Source organism: Gadus chalcogrammus, chromosome 10, assembly GCF_026213295.1.
Source record: "Gadus chalcogrammus isolate NIFS_2021 chromosome 10, NIFS_Gcha_1.0, whole genome shotgun sequence".
In the NCBI taxonomy this organism is placed as follows: domain Eukaryota; kingdom Metazoa; phylum Chordata; class Actinopteri; order Gadiformes; family Gadidae; genus Gadus; species Gadus chalcogrammus.
Genome location: NC_079421.1, coordinates 17,132,319 through 17,157,778, shown reverse-complemented (window position 1 = coordinate 17,157,778; position 25,460 = coordinate 17,132,319). Strand labels below are relative to the sequence as shown.

Sequence of the window (25,460 nt, the reverse complement as noted above, 5' to 3'; positions counted from 1 at the left end):
GACACAAAAACACGCACTGCAATGCAGGTATTACGGGGCACGTACAATATGTGACACACACACACCCTTGTGCATACAAATGCGATTCAAAGGTTGGGATGAAGGAGAGGCTGTCATGTCAGCTGTTCTTCGTGTTGAAGACAAGATAAAGCAGCACACCAACAGCACTACAATTCTCTGAACTGCGACATGTTCAGCCCAACCCCATTGGGGCTCTCAACCTTACATCTGACCACATCGCCTTGAGAAATGAGTCTGTTTGATTGACTGTGAATGTATTCTACCCACAATGCTGCAGCAGGGCTAAAATACAACAACCACTTTTTTTCTTTTTTTATAAAGGTGATGGCTTGAAGTTCACTTTTGACCTGTCTCTGCCCGGAAAGAAAACGTCACGGAAAACCTCCAGCAGTAGAAAGGTGGGGCAGAAAAAGTAATAATAATTAAACTGAAACTGAATTTTTTTTTCAATGGCTTTCTATGAGACCCATTGGCTTTTAGCCCCATTTTACTAATGGCACCGAACCCCACACGGAGAATGATGTGGTTTGTGTTCCCCGCGGCGGCTCCAGATTGAGGTGATGCACGACTACCAGGAGAACCGGAGCTGTGTGTCCTACACTCTGGACGGAGAGGAGAGCCCCGACCTGCTGAAGCGGTGAGCTCCCATCTGTCCACCACGCCCCATGTTGTTGTTTACCTCTCTGTTTCACCATGCTAACGATGCCCTCTGGTGTGTGTGTGTGTGTGTGTGTGTGTGTGTGTGTGTGTGTGTGTGTGTGTGTGTGTGTGTGTGTGTGTGTGTGTGTCTTTGTTGGGGACGGGCTGTGCATGCTTGTGTGTGAATCTGTATGTGTGCGCATGCCCGTGTGTTTCTGTGCATGCATTGCATGCATGTCTCTGTATACATTTGTGTGTATGTGTGTGTGTGCGTGCATGGGTCATCCACAGCCATGTGCTGAGGGAACTGATTGAGACGGAGAGGGTCTATGTGGAGGAACTCCTATCAGTCCTACTGGTGAGACTTCCTTTTTATTTCCCACTTTACACTTGAGTGCATACAATTCATCTCAATAATGACCACCATGGGACTACATCTAAGGCCCATGCCTCATAGACACCCCCCCCTCCCCCAACACCCCTCAGACCCCCTACTGTGCTATCTTGATTAAAATGTATTGATTACAGCTGTGAAGGTTGTCTTTTCCGCTGTCATCATAATAGGCGTATTTATAAGTTCCTAATGCATATTTCAGGGTTACCGGGCAGAAATGGACAATCCCTCCCTGTGGGATCTCTTGCCCCCAATCCTACGCAGCAAGAGAGACATCCTGTTTGGCAACATGCCAGAGATATACAATTTCCACAGCAGGTGATGTTTAATTGCGTGTTAAATTATAGGCATTCAATGTAAAGGAAGTGCATGTTGTGGCTGTTGCTGAATGGATTTTTTCAATCACTGGAATGTATTTGGTCCACAGATTACTCAATATTCCGTATTCATAAATGTTCAATTCACTGTTTTCTATTAACTGTCTGCCAGCACTTTCCTAACCTATTGAACAAATCATTATTTTGTGTGTGAATTATACATTGTTTTGTATGTTGTTCCCATGAACATAAACTAATCTCAAAATACAATGAAAAATAGGCAATAAAAGACAAACACATGCATGGAATAATGGATATTTTTTGTATAAATGCTTTAAAAACATACCCCTCCTGGATAAACAATGAACCCATCCTTTAATATAAATACATAACTACACAGTGGTGTAATCAATGCAGAGATTAATGGTGCAAAATCGCTTGACACAAACAATTGTCACAACCAAAACGTATTGAGCAATAGTCTCAAGGAGGAATGGAAATGTTAAAAAAAAAACTTAAAATTGATTATCCTGATCTTCCTTTTAGTTTCTTGTTTGTTTCATTGGTTAGAGCCGCAGTACCACACTGTTACTAGCCCGACCCGACCCACGGACTGACTTACTAATTACCAGGTAGCAGTTAGCTGTGACTGCTCTATGCCCCACCCCCCCCCACGCAGCCCGCTGCTTCTAGATCCTTCTCGGGGACATGTCGTGGCTAATGAATCAGTCACTCCTGGTTAAAACAAAGGCTTCTCCAATCCTGTCAACCTTTATTTTTCCCTGTAATTTTAATTCTCAGCGTGGGGGGGCTTGATTAGTGTTGATCTTTGTACTGAATCCGTCTCGCTGGTCTCCTGCTGTGTTAAATGGCTCAGTTTGATGGCTGAGGCTGGGAAATAATTACACTTTAGCATCCGGTGGGGGGTGTGGTGTGTCAGTTGTAATATCGAATGTTAAATTAAACTGGTGAGGGAGGCTGCCGTGATGCACTTATAGTGTTGTACGATGCCTTTGTTTGATTTGTAGCGTGTTCGGAGCCACCGTGTCACGCGCTAATGAAAGAGGCTTTGATTTGTTAGCTCAATTAAAAACTGTGTTTGAAGCACGGACGTCCATTGGTTTTGGTCATGGGACTTTAGTGTTGAGTCTGCATGGTCACAGCTGTGGACGGTTGTACACATAATAAGGCAAAGTTTGCCGTCTTTTGAATGGTCTATTCGCCCGATAATGTTCAACTGTTTCTATACACCAGGCCCATGTAAACCCCGAAAATGACAAGCAGGGTCATAACATAGTGAAGTATAACGACATGACACGTTCTTGTGTTGTCGTGGTTGTTAAACCCATGGTGTATTTGACTTCATAAGCAGATGGATTGACGACCTCATGAGTAGCAAGGTTGACAACTCTAAATACAACATTTGTGACCATATCGAAACCTTACATGTGTGATGTCGTAGTGTAGACCCCTCCTGGGGGTTGTGTATTCACTGTGGGTTGTGGATCTTCACAGGGTGTTCCTTCAGGACCTGGAGGGTTGCATAGACACCCCTGAGAGGGTAGGAGCCTGCTTCCTGGAGCAGGTACGCTCCCTTTGAGTGCTGTCTAATTTCTCTTGTTTTTTTTAAGTTGACATACTTCGGATTTTGACATTTTGGATGTGTTGTTTACTTACTCCTGTGTCAACGCCACCCCTCTGTGTAATGGGATTTGGGTTTTCTTCCCCCAGAAAGAAAACTTCCAGATGTATGAGTGTTTCTGTCAGAATAAGCTGCGTTCTGAGGCACTGTGGCGGCAGTTCTCAGACTGTGCCTTCTTCCAGGTGCGTTCCCCTAGTCCTGCTTTTACCTGCTTTTACCTTCTTATTGACACGGAACACATTTGGGATAGTCTGTCACATAATTTAAGATAAATGTTACTTGTTTTGTTCTGTCAATGTTGTTTCTGAAATATATTCCCAAAATATATTTGGGATGCATAATTATATGATAATAAAAAGACAATATATATGCATAATTATATTTGTGTTAATTATTTTTTGTTGAAAGCCAATCATACTTGAACAATTGTCTCGGTATTTTACGCATACTAGTTAAAACAATAAGTTTAATGATTACATGTGTGGGTTACTTGTATGCAACCTTTATTTGTTGGGCTGTAAGTGTATTTATTTTGGCATGGCTCTTTAATGCAGGAGTGTCAAAAGAAACTGGAGCACAAACTTGGCTTGGACTCGTATCTGTTGAAGCCCGTCCAACGCATTACCAAATACCAGCTGCTACTAAAGGTGGGATCTCTCACACACACACACACACACACACACACACACACACACACACACACACACACACACACACACACACACACACACACACACACACACACACACACACACACACACACACACACACACACACACACACACACACAGTGTAAATGCTGTATTAATCATTGCCTTGTTAATGTTTTAAAGAATTTTTTTCACAAAGAATCCTCCCATCATCATCCCAAGCATACTGTAACCATGCAAATGCTTTTTTCTTAATTGTTATGTGTACGTGTGTGTGTGTGTGTGTGTGTGTGTGTGTTCAGGAGTTATTAAAGTGCAGTACAGGCAGTGAGGATACGTCTGAACTGCAGGGGGCGCTAGCAGCCATGCTGGAGCTGCTCAAGTCAGTGAACGACTCCATGCACCAGATAGCCATCACAGGCTACGAGGTAGGCTCTCATTCTCTCCATCTATCTTTCTTCCTCTTAAAGGTCCCCGATTCTACCACCAGGTGTGATGCTGATTAGCCATTGCAAGTCATTTAAAGTGTTGGCACCGCCGGCAGTGAATTAATGTAAGAACGGGTGAATGGGAGGCAATAATTGAAATGCTCTTTAAGTCGCCACAGGCCGAAAAGCACTATAAAATGTCCTCCATTTACCATGTCTCTCTGCATTCCTCTATCTCCCTTCTTTCCTCTAACATCTCTCTCTCTCTCTCTCTCTCTCTCTCTCTCTCTCTCTCTCTCTCTCTCTCTCTCTCTCTCTCTCTCTCTCTCTCTCTCTCTCTCTCTCTCTCTCTCTCTCTCTCTCTCTCTCTTCCCCCCCCCCCCACCCAGGGGGAGCTGTGTGAGCTGGGCCGCGTGCTGATGCAGGGCTCCTTCAGCGTGTGGATCAGCCACAAGAAGGGGCCCACGCGCATGAAGGAGCTGGCTCGCTTCAAGCCCATGCAGCGGCACCTCTTCCTGTACGAGAGGGCCCTGCTGTTCTGCAAGCGCCGCGAGGAGCACGGCGAGGGCTGCGACAAGACGCCCTCCTACAGCTTCAAGCACTGCCTCAAGGTCCGTGGCTTATGGTTTATCAATGGGTTATTAAAATTATGTATTTATGTTGGGGCGGCATGTCGCTAAGAACATAGAGCAGGTTGGCTGGAAACCGCAAGGTTGATAGTTCGATCCCTTATTTGCTATCCCTGGTTAGGCCTTCCTACGCAGACATAAAGCAATGGTCTGGGTCATCTTCAGGTTCATATAAGGATAGTCTACCTAGAGCAGGGGTCTCAAACTCAACTTACCCCATCCCGCGGGCCTCAATTGGCCCCCGGGCCGCGAGTTTGAGACCCCTGACCTAGAGGCATCCATCGTCAACGGCAAATAATGCAACCTTTGCCTCTAATAAAAGTAGTTAGTAAGACCCTTACAACCAGATATCTATGGACCGGGCCCTAGGGTGTGGGTCCCTCTGGTACAGCAGCAGACAGCAGCACATCTTTAATGGAGGAGGAGATGGGAGCACAGGGGAAGTGTGTGTTTACACATGTGTCTTCTGACACACGCACACATACACACACACACACACACACACACACACACACACATGTTGGCAGGTGTTTTGTCTAATGATGAAAGAGTGATGTTGGTTGTGCCGCATATTACGTCTTGCATCGAAATTGTTTCTTTGTGTGTGTGTGTGTGTGTGTGTTTGTGTGTGTGTGTACGCACATGCGGGCATGTGTTCCTTTCCCAGTTCTTGTTCTTGTGTGTGTTTCTGTGTGTGTTTGCTGCGCTTTCTTTCCCTTCATAAAAGTTGTTCTTCCGTTTGTGTGTGGGTGTATTATTGTGTGTGTGCGTGTGTGTCTTACTGCGTCTGCGGGTGTGTGCATCGGATACACCTCGGCAGATGTCTGCGGTGGGAATAACGGAGAACGTCAAGGGAGACGTGAAGAAGTTTGAGATCTGGTACAGCGGCAGGGAGGAGGTGTACGTTATTCAGGTGAACAGGCCTCCACGCCCTCAACACCATCAGGTTACTGCTGTCTTCACAATCCAGCACCGCCCCTTTAAGTGGTACACGTCGTGACTCTGCTTAGTTCACGTCCTGTTGCAACACATTAGGTCCTGCGATGAGTGGGACATTTCTAATCACTCATTCGGCCACAGTTTCCTGTTTAAGTGCAGACTGTCATTTTTTGTTTTCTGTGGCTCTTTCCCCTGTTATTTCATATCAAAGATTAGAAATGGAGCCATGAAGGAAGGACTGAACCATGGTTCTCTGAGCAGAGTCGTTCCTCTTGTTTTAATGCCTCCATCCTCTCCCCAGGCCCCCACCGTGGAGGTGAAGATGACCTGGCTGAACGAGCTGAGGAGAATCCTCACCAGCCAACAGAAGCTGCTCAAAGGTCCGACACCTCCCTTGTACTCCCAGTATTAAATCACACTAACAGCCACACTTTGAAGGGACTTTTACCCCCCCTTTTCCGGTGTCTAGATGAAGCGTATCAACACAGCCAGCTGGTAGAGCACGTTCCTCTCTCCCCGCTCCACCACGAGAGGTGAGTGTCTGCCTCTGTGTCTCCCAGCACAGAGGCCGTACCCGTATCCCAGCCAACCTGTTCACCACGACACATTACCCACCCATGTATTCATAACATACATGTGTGTGTACAGACACAGAGAGACACGATGCAGTAGGGGAACAGGGCCCGTTGCCCGCGTTAGCTGAAGATCCTGCGTTAATGGAAGAGACTCCCGCTCTCGGCAGCTTACGGTGCAGCTCCTTTTGTTAGTCGTAAACGTTTTCTTTCCGAACGCCTTTGGTTAGCCTGTTCAGCCTGTAAGCGGCCGAGTGTGGGAGCTTCCTCTATTGATACGTGCACCATCCAACTCCGGCGCACCGCCACTCAGATAAAGATGTGCGAGCCTCTCCGATCCTCTAGATCCTCAGCCCCAGTGTGTCTCAGGTTAGCACAGGACAGGCTCCTGGGTAGAAGGGCTGTGTGCTTGTGTGTTAGGGGGCGTAGGGGACCGCGGGAGGCAGGGTGAGGCAGTGCTGCCCTTCTCGTCTCTCCACTAGCGTCTGGTTCCCCTGTCCCTCCCACCCACCCGACCTCCACCTCCCGTACCCCCACCCAACCCTTCCCCGCCCGTACCACCACCACATCCTCCCCCACCACCACATCCTCCCCCACCTGCCCCTCCCCCGCTGCAGGGGCGTGCGGCCTTCCCGAGTGGTCCCCGGGCCCCGGGGCTGCCTGCCGGGGCTGGACTTTGTGTCGCTGTCGGCCGACGTCTTTCTGTGCCTGCGTTCCCGGAGCCCCCGCCCCCGGAGCCCCCGCCCCCGGAGCCCCCGCCCCCGGAGCCCCCGCCCCCGGAGCCCCAGGCAGTGGCCACAACCCTGCCACCAGCCCCAGCGCCACTGACCCGCCCCGATGCTCAGTGGTAATCTCAGCCTCCTGGCCTCGGCATGGCCCCCGTCCCCCCCCCCCGTCCCCCGTCCCCTGGTGGGGACCCCTGGTGCTGCTGTGTTTGCATACTGACCGCCATCTGCACCACCACAACCCCCGCCCCACCCCCCCCCCCCACATCCCGACCGTCCCCCCCATTTTGGATCATTGGGATCATTGACCCTCACCTGTCAGTCACTCCATCCCGCCCTCCCTCCCTCCCCCCTCCCTCCCTCCCTCCCTCCATGGGTCTGCGACGGGAGGAAATACTAGCTCCTCCTCTTTTAGCCCGAACATGGCATCTTCAACCACATGCATCGTGCATTCATCTCTGCATCTGAGATCTGCTACGTTGCATGTCGCGCAAACGGATCTTCTGACAGAAAGGAAATTCAGTTCATTTCTGTATATTCTATTTTTGGGATTATTTGATTTATCCGTATCGGGTCACACTGAGCAGAATGGGGTTTCAGAGGACACTCTGCCCTGCTTGACATTCTGTAGTGCAGCTGGCGGTCTCTAAATGCAGCTCTGGACCGTCGGAGCCCGTGATCTGGCCCGGTCGCTGACCAGTGCTGATCCGATGTGTGAACACCGTGTCAGCCGCTCGGGGCTCTTTGAGTCCCACTGCTCACCCGCTATACAGAGAATCATGCACGTGGCTGCCTTCCGCTCTGCCCGGCTGGCTGATGCCTGGCCCCGGGTTGCCGTTAGCTGCTACGAGAAACAAGTAGTTCAAGTGGATGAGCACAGATCTGGGACCAGCTTTGTTTATTGCCACCCACACTAACTTTTCTAGTGTGGGTGGGTATAGGGCTAAATGAAAGCTGATCCAAGACTGTGTGGCGTAGGAGGACCGTTTTCCATCCAGGGACAGTATGTGCGGACTGGGTTGCTTCGCCCTGTGTAAGTGAACCTAACGTGTGATTCTCGCAGCAAACAGCAGAGGGCATCAGTGAGCTCGGAGGACACCGAGTCGGGGCGGAGCAGTCCTGACCCACAGCCCCACTCCCCTCGGCCGCAGCATAACCGCCGGAGTGAGTGCGGTAACACACACACACACACACACACACGCGCACACGCACGCGCACGCGCACACACACACACAGACACACAGACACACACAGACACACACAGACACACAGACACACACGTGCACACGCACACACACACATATTTACAAACTCACATTCACTCAATTTAATGTCTGTATTACAATGTCCTCATTTCATTCAAATAAATTGCAAAACTCTATATGATTTTGCCTTGAACCAGTAGACTTATACATGTGTGTGTGTGTGTGTGTGTGTGTGTGTGTGTGTGTGTGTGTGTGTGTGTGTGTGTGTGTGTGTGTGTGTGTGTGTGTCAGGTTGGCCTGGCGCGCCCCACTCAGTAGTCATCTGTGAGGGTCTGGAGGAATGGTCTGGGGGCCAGGACCACGCCCACCCGTCGGACACAGACGATGAGGTCATCGCCCTGGTGAGGTCATCACCGGGCTGGGAGAGACAGATCCATGTGCTTTATTCAACATTCAACATACAGGGTGCTGGGGTGGCCGTGGGGGACGGGCTTACCACGTCTGTTTAATACATTCAGCCTCCTTACTCTCCCAGTCTCCCGGCAGATACAGGGCTCTGGACGACTGTCTGAGGAACGGAGCCGACAACGTGTCCATCAAGTGTGGCGACGTCATTCACCTGCAGCATGTTGACAGCCAAGGCCTGTGGTGGGTCTTACAGCGTGTTAGATGTGTGTAGAAAAAAACACAACCAAGAGTTGTGACCTTCATGTCCTCTTTGACCTTGGCTCGTCTTTGGTGACCGCCCATTGGTTCAGAGACTCTGCCGACATGTCAAATGTCTCTATTGGCTTTAAAAATGAACTGTAAAACACTTTAATACATTTTGCCGGTCCTCAATGCATTATTTATCCCCTCCCCTTTTATGGTAAGAAGACTGTCATTCTGCTCATTTTGGCTCCCCCCCCCTCCCCTCCAGGCTGGTTAAGAACCTGAGCCGACGTCAGGAGGGCGTGGTCCCTTCGTCCAGCCTCCAGCTGATTCTGGGACACAGCAATCGAGGTCACTCCTCCAGACCTGGAGGTAAGGATATGTCCTTGCCCCCTTAGTTTCTTTAACCTGGAACTTTACATTAAAGAGGGCAGCTATACTTCTTGTAGAAAGATGTTGAGAGCGTTTGAAGGAATCAAATGCGTGGAATGCAGGGGAATGCCTACCTCGCAAAACTTAGTTATATCTGGACTTTTCTCACCTCTAAGAGTTTGTAACTTGTAAAAGTGTGAAGAAGAAAGCAATGCGGACAAACGGACATGCGTGGGATAAAACGATGAATATCAAGATGGCCTTGATATGTTAAGATGTATTTCTGAAATCTGAATTCTGATTTCCCATCTTCAAGGAGACCCCACTGGTTTTAACTAACAGAACATTCAGTTACCAAACCAAAACCCTGTTGAGTATTAAACAAGTTCATCTGCAAAGAAATTCTTCGGTACAAAAAAAACCGGCTTCTTTTGAAGTGTGCTGCCCGCTGTAGTTGTTAACTTCATATATTTCAGAGATGGTTTGTAATGTAAATGTGTGCACTCCTCTGCAGACCCAGGGAATCTGAAGGTCAGGAAGCTCAGCTCTCCATAAAAGCAGCAAAGAAAAGCACAGAATAAACCTGCGGTGATATTGATCTTATGGACACATGCCGGACAGACTGAACGACAGATGTCTGGTAAATCAATATCGACTAACTTTTCTCCTCCCAACTTTGGCTGATGACTGTACCCAGGTCGCTTCCATCATTAAAGAGAATACCCAAGGACTCTGTATGGATTAAAAAAACACGTTCAAGTGGATACTTTTTTTAATAATCCTTTTTCCTTTGAGGACCCTTTTGAATGTTGAATGTTCACCATATTTTGGACAGAAAGTGAAAAACCGGGGCGTCAGCACAAATGCAACAGGACTTTAATCGCCTTTTGAAGAATAAGCCCCTTTTTCTGGATGCTCCCGTTTTCGGTCTGGAAAAACACTTTGAGACGGTTTAGATTAACGGACACTGTAGACCCCCGGGGCCACTGTGGCCGAACTGTGACCCCCTTTCTTCGTTAGGACTGGACAACAATCCAATCAAAAATAACTTCCAACAAATAAATGAATTTGTGTGTCATTGCTTGTGTTGAGCATGCCACGGCGTCTATCATGTGGATACAAACAGGCTTTGTGTCAAAGTGTTTCTTTTAAAAAAAGAAGGTCATTTTTAACATGAACTTTTGTTTTTTAATAACATGTCATTTTCCTAAATGTCTTTGATTTCTTACATTTTTCATTTTTTTTTCTCTCAAGGCACTTTCTTCCACGCTCCCTAAGAGTTAAATTGCCAAACTGTGCCGTGCCATAATGCCTCTTTTTAAATCACCGCTTGTGTGATGTCTCTGTCTCTGTCTCTCTTTCTCTCTGTCTATCTCCTTTCTGCTCTCTCATTTCTCCTCTCTCTGTCTCTCCGTCTCACTCACACTCTCTCTTCCTCTTTCTCTTGCTCCTCCTGCTCCTGTTTCCACTTGACCTTGCACACATTCAACAAGGCACTTTAAACAAAGGTACGAAACAAAAGGAGCACATGTGTGCGTGAGTGTGTGTCGAATGATGACCCTGTTCCCCGCGTGGCTTCAGGAAGCACAGAGCTGTATATCCCTCCCCAGTGTCCTTCTGGTTGATGCTGTCATTTCTGTCATGTCCCCTGCCTGGGATGCATAATGTTTCATTACTGGAAGACAGGTGAGACGCACTGGTGGCACTTGACGGGCCGCTGGTGACAGCCTCAGACGAATCTTAGGAGGATGATGAAGACGGATGGGAAAGCGATTCCACGGCGCGGTGGAGTGTGTGTTTAAGCGTGTGCACACGTGTTACGTTAGAGATAGGGGCGGATCCCAGCACAGGGAAACACACACACACTCTCATCCTCCCCTGGATTGCATGTGGTCCCTGTTGGCTTCTCCTGCCTGTCAGTCCCGACTACACAGGGGAGAAGAGGTAGAATTCGAGCAGAGAGAGGGAGAGAAAGAGGGCGGGGGTAGTGGTGAGTATAATGCTGTCAGTGTGTAAGCTCTCTATGGATTGTTTACTCTTCCCCCATTACAGCACATTTAAACCTGGATGCCCGTTAAACAACGGGATCGTACTGCAAATACCAAATGCACCACACTGAGTCTTGCGCTTAATTAAATATTGATTGCAGACTTGTATGAATTTACCACGTCCAATTGGGCCCCCAGTCGGGGGGGCCGCCTTTGATATGCAACGTTTGATGTGGAAATGAGCCAGGAAGCCGGCGATGGGGGACACATTGTGCTACGCCCTGTGTTGTTTCATTATATATTTAGCTGTCACTGTGTTTCTGCACAGTGTGGGGCATCCATGTAGTGTCTCAATGCAACCCCGTCTCTCTCTGTGAGGTAATGAAGGCAAGAGGCTCAACCGTCTTCTCCCCCCGCCCCCCCCACACCTCCCAAGCTTTTTCATTTCTTGTTCGGTGCAGAGGGGGGGCTGGGGGAGTCCTCACAGGACAGGTTTTTGTCAGAACTAATATCAATCCAAAAATGCTGCAGACTTTGCACTTATTTCCGCATATTGGAAACTGAATATTTGCTTGAATTATTGTGTGTGTGTGTGTGTGTGTGTGTGTGTGTGTGCGTGTGTGCTCCATGACAAGCCTAGTGTTTGCTTGTTGCTGCTGAACCTTTCTGTTTAAACCGCATGGCAGCTGTAGAACAGAGCAGTATTGTCAATTCATCCAGTCCTCCTTGACTGGTGATCTTATGATTAGCTCCCATATTGTACAAACGTTTAACTATTTATTGATATCACTATGGTTTGTTTTCATGATGTAAAAACATGCCACCCTGAACAGAAAGGAAAGTATTTATTAAAAAAGCTGTGCCGTTTTTATTTTCATGGCTGGTTTCGACAATCCAAACCTCATTTATCTTGAATGAAACATCTTTTATGTTCTCATGTACTATTATTTAGATTGGCTGCATTGTGACATGTGTTCACATGATCTCGTCATACCACCCATGGCCTGCACAGATAGGCTCTAATCTAAGAAGAATCAGACCTGCAAAAATAAATTAAAAAAGATGAATGGAATACTTATGTCATATTTTAATATCTAGATATTTCAGGCCAAATTTCCAACACAAATTTCCAAATGTTTCTTTTTTTGTGTTCTGATTTATCGAACTGAGGTTTAGGGGAATTGGCTGATAATGTAGTCCTGTTCAAAGTCTTAAAGGCCCCTATTTTACCCCCAGGTGTGAGGCAGATTAGCCATTAAAAGCTATCCCCTAGACTGCACTCTAACACCCAGATATGATGGATAGATCGACCAACAGGTAGGCTATCTGTACATCTGGGTGGACCTCTCACGTGTGATGTCACTAGAGCTTAGATTGTGAAATGGCTTGAAGTGGCTAATCAAGATCACACCTGGATGTAAAATAGGGGACCTTTATTATTTCTCTCCTTTACAGATGACATGTCGTAAAGCATTATGCGGCCAGCAGATGGCAGTATTGCTACAACATGACAATATGAACGCTGTTGAACTACTGAAGATACATTTTGTATGAAACCTATTATACATCCAGGATGTCTAAAATAATCGACACATACTGGATAGACAGAATGGGAAAATTTGTGGTAAAACGTGCACTTTTTGCGAATTTAACCTGCAATTTCTATAGGGTGTTTCTAACCCAATCATGCATTTCTACATTATCTTCTAAAATCAATCACAATCTACAAAATATATAGTAAGCAATCCCCTTTATTAATGATTGACAACTGCTGTGTATGTCTACCAAAATAAAAAGTAACGACTTTTGAATGTTTAAACCAATTGCCAAACTGCATTAAGCAAGGACATGTTTCTTTCGGTTCCCTCTGCGGTCTTGTCGCCTCCTACCTAAAACACCCAGGGGGGTGAGTTCAGTCAGGGGTCCGGCTCGTCCGTTTCGTCCGGCCCCAGGTCCAGCATGCGGGTGTGGGTCTTCATGACCCTGCGTATCCAGCGGTAATAGTGGGACACGCGGGTGTACACGCCGTACTTCCCCTTCATGGCGCACTCCTCGCCCCAGCTCACGATGCCCGTCAGGAACCAGGTGTCGTGGTAGCGGTTGGTGTGCGGCCCACCGCTGTCGCCCTGGCAGGAGTCCTTGGCCTTGTCTTCGTAGCCGGCGCAGAACATGTAGCGCGTGATCCTGGACGAGCTGCTGTCCTTGCAGTCGGCCCGCTCCGTGAAGGGCAGCTCCACCTTCTTCAGGGTGGAGGACGTGGCCCCCTGGAAGCGTAGCCGGCCCCAGCCGCTGACTGTGCCGGGGGAGCAATCCTTCACCAGGGTCTCCGCGAAGGCCTTGGGCCCCAGGCAGATGGGCACCACCATGGGGGAGAAGCGGATGGAGCTCTGCAGGCGGAGCAGGGCGATGTCGTGGTTGTACAGGCTGACGGTGGCGTTGTAGCGGGGGTGGAAGAACTCCTCCCGCACCTCCAGGTCCTGCTCACTGCCCTCCTCAATGTCAATGTTGTGCTCCCCTGTATGGGGGGACAACGGAATGATGCCCAGTTGATCCAGTAATGTATATTTACACTGTTATTCACATTATTACATTATGTCATATTTTCTTATAGTGCTTAGTTATGTAGCATCTTATCATAGCTATCGATACGGGGATTGGGTAAACCTAGAGATTATTGGTGCTTTGCACTTGGTTCTATGGACATCCTCATTGTACCGACAGCGATATATTGTTTGACTTTCTAATGACAAATGTTCTTATTTTAAGTCGCGTTGGATATAACACTGTCTACAACACGTTTGATTATTTAATGTCTCGTTTGAGTTGATCTCGGGTTGTTTGGGTCATCCTCCTTTCCCCTTTCCTAGCTGCAACTAATGCATACACCCACCCCAACCCCCATACACAGTGTATCATATATCCTCCGTCTGACCTGATCAGTGATGCTGGCTCTCTTCAGATGAAATGTGTATTGCTGTTAATCTGCTGTTTTTAACATTTGCAATTGCAAGTCTCTTGCTTGGCCCCAGTATGTACTATTACTCCATGATCCGAGCTCCATGGTTCTCTCCCAGCAGTACCTGCCCTGACGAAGAAGTCCTGGCCGCCCTCCACCAGGCAGTGGGCGGCAGTGATGACCCACAGCTCGCTGAGGATGGAGCCCCCGCAGAACAGCAGACCGCTGGGACGGTGGATCAACCCCACCTGGGCAAAGGAGCAGGAGGAACAGGTCATTCGTCATAGGTACAACATGGTCAAGGCTCTCGGCATGTACGTTTTGCTCATACAAAGCGACTTTGTGTGGTTTTCATCGTTTTTTTTTTCATTTTGGTAGTCTTACACTGCGTAACATTCTACAATGTAGCACAAACGACTTATTTATCCGAATGGATTACCAGATGTTTGGTTTTCCAGACATTTCCATTAACAAGCAATGCAGGGTTGGGGTATCTCACAAAAGGGAAACCACCCTGTAGACGGCGGGGATCAGGGTTGGAACTAGACTATCCTGAGCCCCCCCCCAGCCACAATGGGATCCCTTCCGCCTCCTACCTGCCACGGGATCTCCCCGGGGCTGACGTCCAGCCCGCCGACGATGCGCTTGGAGTCCTCGTGCTCCTCCAGGTCCGCCCAGAACGCCCCAGGTCCCCTCCTGGAGCGGGTCAGCATGGGGGCGCTGTCGGCGCTGCCGGTGGGCCGTGCGGACGCAGACGGGGCTGCGGAGGGGGTGTCGGGGGCAGCGCTGCTGCCTGTGGTGGTGGTGGTGTTGGTGGTGGTCTGGTTCTGCGTCAGGGTGGCGTTCAGCAGCGAGAGAGACCGCCTCGACATGTCGCTGATCACCGTCATCACGTCCCGGCCGCAGGGGTAGTCGCCTGGGAAGCGATACATGTCGGTTCAGGCGCCGGTGTCGGTCGCTGGCGTCGGCCACCTTGCTCAAGGGTGTCGGCAATTAGACTGCGGACGCTCGGGTTCTAAGACAGGCCCTGTTGGCTGGGAGTCAAACACCATCACCGCTAGATTATCCTGCCTTCCCCTAAAGACATGCGATAGGAAAATCAAACGGGCGTCCTTTGGTGGCGGATTGAGTCCGCTCGATGTGATACCTTCTGGTAAACAGTCCAGTCCGTCCTCAGAGAGCTTGAACCCATCGGCGCAGGAGCATCTGGTGCCAGCGTCTCCAGCTGACTCACAGAAGTGCCAGCAGTCGCCGTTGTTTACGTCACACCTTTTGCGTGTGGCTGAGAACCAAACAAGACAAGCAAACCCTTGGTTAAAGGTCAATAGTGACGTAAGCCCACCCCGGCCCAAACAAGTGGTGTTCTACTTTATTATCAGTCCAACAGGTCAAGATAAGGCAGGGTAAGTCAGCGATATTACAAAATAATTATTTATATATTTATAGGTCCATTTTTGGTTTGGTGAACTGTATGGAGGCATTGGAGGGAATAGGTTGGTTGAACTCGACCGATGAGTCATGTTAAAGTCCCCACATCCAACAGATCAACATCATTGTAGGCCTATTGGGTGAATGACTCATCTCTAGCGTTGACGCAATCGGTCATCAAATGGGACTTATAGTCTGTATTTCTGGGTCATCATTTCAATCTCGACACGTGTATCTCACCGATCTCACAATGGCTGCCGGTGAAGTTAGGGGGGCAGGTACAGGTGAAGGAGCCCAGGAGGTCTTTACACACACCCAGGTTCTGACACGGCTCCGGGCTGCACTGGTCGCCGTCTGAGGTACACACACACACATGCACGCACGCGCGCGCACACACACACACGCACACAGCCAATACATTGCGTCAATAACATTTATTAACTAAATAACAAATATTCCAGAAACTATAGTAAAACACGCATTGTGTCATTGTTTAGCTGGTAAATGATGAAACACATTTCCTACCAATATACCCAGCCCAAAACTCCATCTGAAACATAGAAGAGTAAAGGCTTTAAACACTGCATCGTTCATTCGATTTCATTAGATCATTAGATTTGTATTGCCCTTCATCAAAGGCCCGCGAGGGAGGGATCCACCGATCAAGGAATGGTTAGGAGCAACATGGATAAGTAACGCATAATGGTAGCAGAAGACAACGGGGAAGCAAAAATGATGTCAAATTATTAGAGTTGTGTTAAGTTGGGTAATCAAAGTCTTTAAAGATATACACCTTAACTTATCCACATCATTTTACAGGTCCCATGGGATGCTACTTTATGAATGCTTTTATGTAGCTTTTAGTTGTCCCTACTTGAAGTCGTTAGTGATTTAGCCATGGTGCAGAATTACAGCCACTACGAGCCAGTCCCACAATGAGCTTTCCACAAACGTGGCATTTTGTAGTGGCGGGTCAAGGTGGAGGGTGGGGGTGTGGCCCTGAGCAGCTTGCGGCCACGGTACCATGCGCTCGTATTTACAATAAAATAAAAATCCAAATCAGCGCGTCTGACCTTTGTATTTTCAAAGGCAGAGCAGGATAGCTAGTGCTCGTTTTACACTTAACACCATTTCTAGCTAATAACGCCATTTCTAGCTACAATAGGCAGGCTAGAGGACCTCATATTAATGTTAGAAGACATTAATATGACACTCAAAAAGTGAAATTTTCATGCCATGGGACCTTTTAACGAACACGTAAGTGACTCACGAAGAACGTACCGTCTTGAGGTCGTCCTCAAACACCTCCCTGGCCTCCTCCAGGACACATCGCTCCTCCACACACTCCCTCTCCAGGTCTCCTTCCATGAACTCCTCGAATATCCCCGAGTTGTGGCGTCGCTGCCTCCGAAGGACACTGTCGGCGGCCCGGCCCGACAGGAATACCAGGCCTGGGTCCGGAGCCTGGGGAGCCGGGGCTGTCGTATTGGGCATACCGATTTATAAACCGTATGTCATACAGTCATTGGCTATAGTCATCTTATTGTTATATCATATTCTGTATAATTCCTTCTGACAATTTTTTTTCTACACAAGCGATGTAGGATACAACTATTATATAGAAATGAAATAGGCTATTATCCTTTTTGTTAGCTCTTTCTAGCCTACATGGGAGGCGGGGATATTTTATATATTTGTATTTAAATGTTGAGTTAATATTTTTTTCTCCAGCAAAAAGGTATTAGGCCTACTCGAGTTATGTCAATCCACTGAACTACAACCGTAGAAGCAGTCAAGAAGTAAACGATCAAAATAATACAGTAGGCACTACATCATTGATGTTATAGAAGAGGGTCTATGAATAATGATTCATTTGGAAAAGAATAAGCATTTCACATGTTAAGTATCAATTAGCCCACGACCCCCAGTAAGAGGACAACATAAAAAAGTACCAACCCAGTCTCACGGAAATACGTGTCACTATCACGTCATTTAATCTATTCATTCGTGATCTGGGACACGTCATTTAAAATGTTCGTGCCAAAAAAACACAAATTTCATGGCAACATCCACTCGCGACACTGAGGCATCGACGCGGACTTTAATTCACATAGCCTACAAATAAACAAGACAATAGATAAAGTAAACATTAAGACATAGGCCTACAATTCCAAAAAGAACAGATGAAGCAGATACCTTTTTTCCTTCGCAGTTTGCCGATAGCGCATCTGCATTAAATATATTCGTGAATTGTTACTATTTCTCAGGATCAAAGGTGACCGGGTGGCCAAAAGCTGTCATATTGTTAGTTTTCACAGACAATTTTTTTGTCTTTGTGTTGAAAAATCTTGAAACCAATGAGAAAAATAAACATTAGCCTATATTATCTGTAGGCCTAGGGACATTTGGTACCTGAGTTTGAAATTTGTGCTTTTTGGCACGACAACATTGAAATGAACTGTCCCAGATCACGAATAAATAGATAAATTAAATGACGTGACAATATCACGTATTTCCGTGTGACTGGGTTGAAAATATATATACCTGCAGATCCGTCATTTAACAGCAACAAACTGCATAGCAGCGAAAGAAGTCCAACCGGAGCCATGCTGTGGTCTGCCAAGGCGATCGATTCACACATCGAGATCCGGCACCTAATTACACTATTGGAGACACACTCCAAATACAACCCTTTTTAAGTATGCGATAGGGAATGCCACGCTATTTCCCGAGTTTACAAGCTACAGGTTGGCCCCACCAACCTGTACACATTCTGTTTGTGTACTTAAGTCAACAAACAGAATATTGAGCAAAGGCCAAAAGTGCAGGACAATACGGGCACTGCCGCAAGTTCACCACCAGAGGACGCTCGTACACTTCACAGCGATATACAGAAGCTACACATTTAATTATGGAAGTACACGTTCATACTTAATAAGGCCTACTGTTAACTTATACCATTATAGTCCTACTTTTTATGATTACTGTTTGCCACGATAGATTCGATGTTATATTTGATTATTTTTAATTTAATGGGCTTTTAGGGTTGAGTTGGCTCAGCTTGCAATCGACAATGGCTCATAATGAACCATGCTACCAACTCCCATTTGATCAGATTGAAACGTCCTGCATTTAATCCTGGGTTGTTTCCATCTCGCTTTTCCTCAGTGGGTTGTTGAGGCGCTCATCGACATGGAATAAATCAATATCCAAACTAATGCAGTGGTCAAGGCTGAAGCGATGTTCGCGCTCACTCGGTCTTCCGGGCCTTTTAAAGGCATCCGTCCATGGTTCAATTCAGCTGTCTCGTGTGTGGTTTGGCCTAACAAAGAACCTGAGCCTCGTCCCGCCCCCGTGGGACTCCCGGGGCTGCTCAAGTGGAGGTAAATATTGATTGGAGACATTTAATATTTCGATAAATCATTACATGGCTAAATAATTCACGCTTGAGTAATTAACACTGCCTCCTCACTATCGGATAGTTTCAGTCATGGCCCTCTGGCGAGACTATAAATATAACAAAGATATCAAACCAATGCATTTGCTCAATAATGATAAACAGCCCTAACCAAGAGTTAAGTATTAAACCAGTTGTTTCTCTTACAGCTTTACCTGTTATTTCTTCAAGGCCCAGGTATAACCTAATCTTTAGTATCCTATATTATGCCTTTTTTTCCCTATTTGAACCCGCACATACAAAAACACGTCTCAGTAATTTGAATTATTTGATAATATTTCCAATGGGCTGTGTTGATAGAGCAAAACATTATAACTGCTCACATTTTAGAATACCCAATTCACTCCCTGTCTATCCCTCTCTCATACCTCTCTGTCTTCCATTCATGTTGGCTAATTGATGGATACCATATCTTTAGTAGGAAATATACCATTTGTCACTTGCCTCTGTATGCTAATTGATGCTGGCGTGTAATGGTGCAAACAAACGATAGAAGGAAAACAGCAGTCCTGTCATAGTCCAAAGAAGGCAAACTTTTTAACAGCTGACAGATGGTAGTTCATCTTTTTCTGTCTGTTACATCAAAGCCAGCCAGTACCAGGAATAAAACATCAGCCGAATGACTCTTTTGTTTGGTTTTTGAATTTTTGAATATTGAGCTATTTTTTAGTTCCCCAGTTCTAGTTTCTTCTTAGTAAGGCAAAACATGGTCTCTCAACTCAGCCAGATTACGTGTGGAAAACATCAAATCCTACATTATGCCATTGTGGAGTGTGTGTGGATGATGGCTTGTTTCAGCTGACCTGAGTCAGATGGATTGGACGCTTGGGCTAGGTGAGGCCGTACACCTGTTGTGCATTGAGCAATCAATGTGCACTATAGTGAACGCCATCACCCCAAACACACTCAGGGAAAGATCTCCTGCCTGGCAACATGGAGCACCAGGTCATGTATCAATGTCTGCAAACCTTACAATAAACCAGATCCCAACATCCCAACCCTGAATCCTTCTCTGGAGGAGCCTTGGTAAAGGTCAACTATAAGGGGTGTGGACCTTGATACACTAGCGCCCAATGTGGGACACAAAAACCACGACCCTGAGATTCAGATCTTAATCTCAGGGTTGTGATCACAGCATGTGACTAGAGTCTAATGCTTTACCGACTGAGCTAACCGGGCTACCTCATCGCAAATGTCGACCGGTTTAGATGCTACATGGTCGCTGACGGGGAACCCGATAACGAGTTTTCCTTTAATGGAGAGTTCAAGGCCAAGGACGCAGTTCGGTGATGTGTTGAAAACCGGTTTATTGTAAGCTTTGCAGACAGACAATGGTGCTGCACATAAACACATAATATCCACAGAACCAATTTCGAGAACAATTCATTATCAAATTAGGTATGACTAAAGATATTACTTATTTACTTAGTTACTAACTGACTTGTAATGAATATCGTGAATAGTAAAACTGGACACTAAAATGGGAGACCAGATCCCGCTGTGAGAGGTGCTGAGGTTGAGTTGATGGACGATCACTCACCACTAAGTGTGCACCTCCTACCCGTCCAGGGAGAACTTTCCAGAAAGGTTTTCGGTTCCTAAGTAATTCATTCAAATGTAAGTATACTCAAAACTGCCACAGACAGTACAGTACACCTGATAATTTTTTATTTGTATATTTTTCATAGTGCATTGGTTCGAGACTGTATATGACTGCCAAACAAAATAATTCATTTTTCAACATAAAACGTGTAAAATGTTTTCTTCTGATCTTCAATCATGACTTTCTGAGAACAAGGTATACTCGCTCCGTATCATTCGATACCTACCGTGTTTCCCATCTGGAATGAATAATGCACCATCTTACTTCTAATATAATATTAATCAACCCCTATGGTTGATCAATGTTATTCTCCTGCTCATATTTTTGGCCTCGGCTGTCGACACTAAACTGACGCTAAATCAGCATATTTATCGCAGCTCTCGTGAGGTGCTTAAATCTATAGCTTGGGTGGGGCTCTAACCATAAAGTCTATAACCTCCATCAACGTTAGGCATGTTCTACCATGAAGACATACCATATTTATCTCTGTAGCAACATGTGACAAGGATATCACGCAGCATATGTAACCTGACATGGGTGGTAAAAAAACCACAATCTTCAGTTAGGAGTGACCAAATCGATTTAGGTGGCGTGCGAAGGTCAAAGTGGCAGAAATTAAACTGTAGAACTATCTGGATGACCCTATTCCGACCGTTGAGGACAAAGGCCAGGCTATTTGAGCTCTGGTGGGCTTGGAGATGAATGGGCAGGTGCAACGTCCGTAACAGAACTGGGGTATGAGTGTATTGTTAGTTTGCCACAAACAGACACACATGCACAGACGCACGCACTCACACACAGAATTCTGCGGTGCCATGTGTGACAACATTATGAATAATTCAGGTCCACATTTTCGACTTTTTGCAAATGATCTTTACAAATGAAAACATTTTCACGTCAGGGTAAAACACATTGCACTTGCTCCTGAAAACTTTTATTTCATATTCTACCAAATAGATTATATCTTTGGCAAATGCGATGATACAAGACTCTTTTGTTGTAACCCCTGCGGGAATCGTCCAGAGGGCACGCAGACGGCCCTCTGACTGGTAGTTTATTGTGGCCCGCACTGTCCCTCCAAACAAAAGCAGCAGGGTTCTCTTATCAGCCTGTAGCAGAGCTTCAAGCAGGCTGCCTTGCTATACAGTCCAGAGGCGAAGGACTGAACCATCCGGAACAATATCGCAGCATAAATCACCCTCTGCGGCTATGTCTGTATGTCCCAGAAAAATTATTTTAAGCCGGCTGAGCCCTCGTAGGGCCCCATCTCAGAGCGCCTACAAACTTCACCTTGGGTGATTCTCAGTTCAGTCTTCAAGTTTCGAGTTGCAAAAGAGGTGGTTGGTCCACTCCGTGTCCCACGGTGACCGCGTTGTCCTGATATAGGCTACGGCTTGGCGTCTGAGGGTGTATGAGGTGCTGTCGGTCATGAGATGTGGAATTATGGATTTGATTGAACTGATGGCTCATGCTATTGAAAGGGGCACAGCTGGGATCGATGCAATGGAAATGTAAGAGTTGATGTAAGTTGAGTCTATTTTTTGTGTATGCATATAGGCTTTTATCAAAGTCAAAGTCTCAAAGGGCTTCACAGGCCCGCCTTGAACCATGCTTCCCTGAAAGCCTGTGTGGGGAAGGAAGAATCCTCCACAAAAATCTGGTCTGGTTGATCAAAACATCGTAGCCATCTCTCCTATCTCTCCGGTAATATTTACCTCCATTACAATATAATTTGTCCAATAAATTTTTGTTCTGATTCTGCTGCAGAGAAGTCGGTGTAGATTCGCCTGAGACAAATGTCAACAATAGCGATATAGCACTTTGGTGTTGCAGTTAATTGTGAAAAACTCTGTACAGACCACCACATCGATTCCAAAAGACGAGTTATAATGCCATTGTTTACATTTGCGGCAGGCACTCAATAGCTGAATAGCTGTCTCGCAGAGTCGGTACAAGGATGGGATCTTGAGAAATGGTATTCGTAGTAGATGTTTTACCGATGGTTTGATGACCCCGAACGCTATTGTCTTTAAAGGTAAAGGTAATTATAAGTAATTAAAGATTTAAAATGAAAATGAATAATGGATTGGTGGGAATTTGCAATCAATCATAAGATTAATATATTCGAGACTGCAGAGATGAAAAGCATTAAAAGTTCTCAATTTTAATGACCTGGTTAGATATCAAAGTGAAAGTATACGAGGGTCACCAAGTCTATGCCTCCTTGGACAAATGACAGGGTGCTGTTGTGCGTTTATTTTCGGTGGTCTGTGAAGACTTAATGGGGGTTGGTGGTAGGCGGGTTATAACCCCTGACCTCCAAAAAGTGTAGGTACAGGAAGATAAATGTAGTTCCCTCACAGGTGGGCAAGAAGTACACACACACACACACACACACACACACACACACACACACACACACACACACACACACACACACACACACACACACACACACACACACACACACACACACACACACACACACACACATTCCCCTGTCTCTGTCCGCCCACATCACAACATAAGTGGTTGACACAAACACATATGTACAGGAACTACAACTATCTAAAAGCTGTTATAATCCCAACGCTACACCATACGTGCTGGCAGATGAATGGATCATTTTCTAAAAAGCAAACAAATCCAACAATCCATAAAGATTACAAAACCTAAGCTTTCTAGGTTTTGGGCGGCTGGGATTGAGCAGGTGATACAGTATGTGATACAGCGTGAATGTGCTCTCTCTCTCTCTCTCTCTCTCTCTCTCTCTCTCTCTCTCTCTCTCCATTGCATAGTCAAACACACTTGCTAGCCTATGTGTGTGTTTGTGTGTGTGCCCATATGTGTTTTATGTGGATTTTGCCATGTTTTTCTCATTCCTCATTAGGTTACTGACACCAGCTCGTCCATTGATCAGGTTCCATGTAACCTCTGTGATTTACGGCCCCGCCTCTATTGATCTCTGGTCTTCTTAAGACTCTGTTGAGCTTAGAGGCCTCCCTATAGCATATTAAAATAAAGTTATTCCCATCCTCGGATATAATCCGGTAACCCTATCTATAAAAAAAATGTAGCCTAGTTTGACCCTTTGGAAGGAAAAAGGTAATCACTGCCTTGTTGTTCTGTGATTGATTAATTAATAATGTCTTGATGGTTGTTATATTTATCGTACTGCGTATCTGTGTTTAACTTCTTGGCTGGCATTTACTGTAACTATAAACTGTGTGCGAGCGGGGAGTGAGTGTGTGTTGGCCAGGAAGAGAAGGAGAGAGAGAGCGGCATATATTTCCAAGAGTGTAAATTACATCGAAAAGTTTGTGTGTTGTAACTTGGAGGAGGTTCTCCACACTGTGCGCCTCAGACGTCTCCTTTGACCCCAGCACTTGAGCATGCGAAGAAAGGTCCAGTTTCCTCTAAAAATAGAAACATATAGATCTCGTAACCCTCAGCCGAGGGTCTTCTAAACCTTCGCCACCGCTTAACTTCATGTGAAGAGCGAAGCATGTGCCAGAGAAAATAAACACCTTTTCAACGTAGGTGGTGGATTTCGGAGCGATAGAGATAGTGTTTGAGACTCACTCAGAGGCTACATTTAGTCCTGTGAAGATTTGTTTTTCCGATCATCATCATCATCATCGCAAAAAAAGGTAGGGAGGCTAAATATATTTACAACTTTCGTAGCCTAGGCCTACTATATAAACAGCGCTAAAGTGGGTGGGGCACGTGATTACGCCCGGGGGGGGGGAGGGGGGGGGCTTTCAGAATACAAGTGGTTGTTAGACCACTTGTCCACACTCAACAGTTAACAGTTATCAGCATACGACTTGTTCGACTAGCCCACACAGGTAAGGTGATCCAGCGAGTTCTTGATTACCCCATTCATCATTGGACGTGTTTTCAATGTAATCAGTGGTGTTATTTTTGTTTCATATCGGTTTATTATGTGGCCACGTGACAGACTGTAGACTATAGAAAATTGCCAAATGAACATCATGATTGACGGATTAGGATTAGGCCTACTTGGCTGTTGCTCATTTGGTCTTCTCGTTGTACGTTTATCCAACGTTGACAACTAATTAAACCGTAATTTTTTCCATAAGATCGTATAACGCACGTTGTTTTGACATAACCGGACACATAACTTGATATATTACACGTTTGAAAATCTGTCCATCTAAACAGCGAGAGACCTAATTACATTTCAGAAATGTTTATGAGCAATTAACTCGATTTCCCGATGTTTTCTCTTGGAAAGAGTGTTATGAAAAACGAAAACAGCTCTCCAATAGCGGACGGTCTGCGCTGCAACGATGCACAACAGCGCTCATTTCCCCTCTCCTGTTGATTCGGGTTGTATCGCAGCGCAGCGCTGGCCCCCTAGAAATAAGCAGCAAGGTACAGACTAGGACTGAATTGCTTCGAAGCGGATGCTTTTCTATTTTTCTTCTGTATCACCCCATAGAAAGGGGACAGTGTAGTCTAGTCTTACCGTTTTTTTTTATCCGTTCCATTTTATTGTTGCGTCGATTGGAACCTCCGGAAGAACGTGCGCTCAATTTCGACGCTGTTTTGTTCCGCTCTTTGTCACAGCAGAACAGGTCGTGATTATCCTTGCATGCCACATAACGGATCAGCATTGACGGAGGGAGCGTTTTTATGTTATCAATGTGCATTGATGTAGCAGAAAACGTGGAGGAGATAAGGTACGTCGAGCGTGTTTTCCAAATGTTAGTATGAGATGTAAAGAACCACAACGTGTAGACTACTCTGACTGCTTTGCTTTGTTTGAAAGCCTTTGTGGAAACGGTAGCCTAATTGCCCCGTTGCCACGTTTAGAGAGT

The 25,460-nt window shown here is 46.3% G+C and overlaps 3 protein-coding genes across 7 annotated transcripts in view; 2 read left to right on the top strand and 1 right to left on the bottom strand.

The window, feature by feature from the left end:
- The window catches only part of mcf2a (MCF.2 cell line derived transforming sequence a), a 29,116-nt gene extending 16,226 nt beyond the window's left edge, over positions 1-12,890 (top strand). Inside the window, exons 14-30 of the mRNA XM_056600373.1 lie at positions 343-419; positions 573-658; positions 952-1,018; positions 1,257-1,372; positions 2,887-2,956; positions 3,103-3,195; positions 3,568-3,660; positions 3,966-4,091; positions 4,481-4,702; positions 5,541-5,633; positions 5,961-6,039; positions 6,129-6,192; positions 8,020-8,120; positions 8,453-8,562; positions 8,697-8,809; positions 9,081-9,184; positions 9,699-12,890. Coding sequence (XP_056456348.1) covers positions 343-419; positions 573-658; positions 952-1,018; positions 1,257-1,372; positions 2,887-2,956; positions 3,103-3,195; positions 3,568-3,660; positions 3,966-4,091; positions 4,481-4,702; positions 5,541-5,633; positions 5,961-6,039; positions 6,129-6,192; positions 8,020-8,120; positions 8,453-8,562; positions 8,697-8,809; positions 9,081-9,184; positions 9,699-9,739 — 1,655 coding nt within the window. The 3' untranslated portion in view covers positions 9,740-12,890. The remainder of the gene's footprint in view (positions 1-342; positions 420-572; positions 659-951; positions 1,019-1,256; positions 1,373-2,886; positions 2,957-3,102; positions 3,196-3,567; positions 3,661-3,965; positions 4,092-4,480; positions 4,703-5,540; positions 5,634-5,960; positions 6,040-6,128; positions 6,193-8,019; positions 8,121-8,452; positions 8,563-8,696; positions 8,810-9,080; positions 9,185-9,698) is intronic.
- f9a (coagulation factor IXa) lies at positions 11,999-18,356 on the bottom strand. The gene is made up of 8 exons (XM_056600374.1): positions 18,101-18,356; positions 16,838-17,034; positions 16,082-16,106; positions 15,797-15,910; positions 15,276-15,410; positions 14,725-15,044; positions 14,253-14,376; positions 11,999-13,687 (listed from the first exon to the last, which is right to left on the bottom strand). Exons 1-8 carry the CDS (start codon positions 18,195-18,197, stop codon positions 13,089-13,091), a joined length of 1,611 nt encoding a protein of 536 aa, XP_056456349.1. The 5' UTR covers positions 18,198-18,356; the 3' UTR covers positions 11,999-13,088.
- Positions 18,357-24,052: 5,696 nt separating this feature from the next.
- The window catches only part of fgf13a (fibroblast growth factor 13a), an 87,501-nt gene continuing 86,093 nt past the window's right edge, over positions 24,053-25,460 (top strand). For 2 of the 5 annotated variants that reach the window (XM_056600801.1, XM_056600797.1), the window contains exon 1: positions 24,377-24,464. The gene's annotated coding sequence lies outside the window, so the exon portion shown is untranslated. The other 3 variants (XM_056600800.1, XM_056600799.1, XM_056600798.1) reach the window with 3 other exon arrangements.

Coding starts and splice junctions, on each gene's coding strand:
- f9a (XM_056600374.1), bottom strand. CDS start 18,197: ATGTGTGAATCGATCGCCTTGGCAGACCACAGCATGGCTCCGGTTGGA. Junction 17,035..18,100: donor GTTAAATGACGGATCTGCAG/GTATATATATTT, acceptor CCAATACGACAG/CCCCGGCTCCCCAGGCTCCG. Junction 16,107..16,837: donor TTGAGGACGACCTCAAGACG/GTACGTTCTTCG, acceptor TCTATGTTTCAG/ATGGAGTTTTGGGCTGGGTA.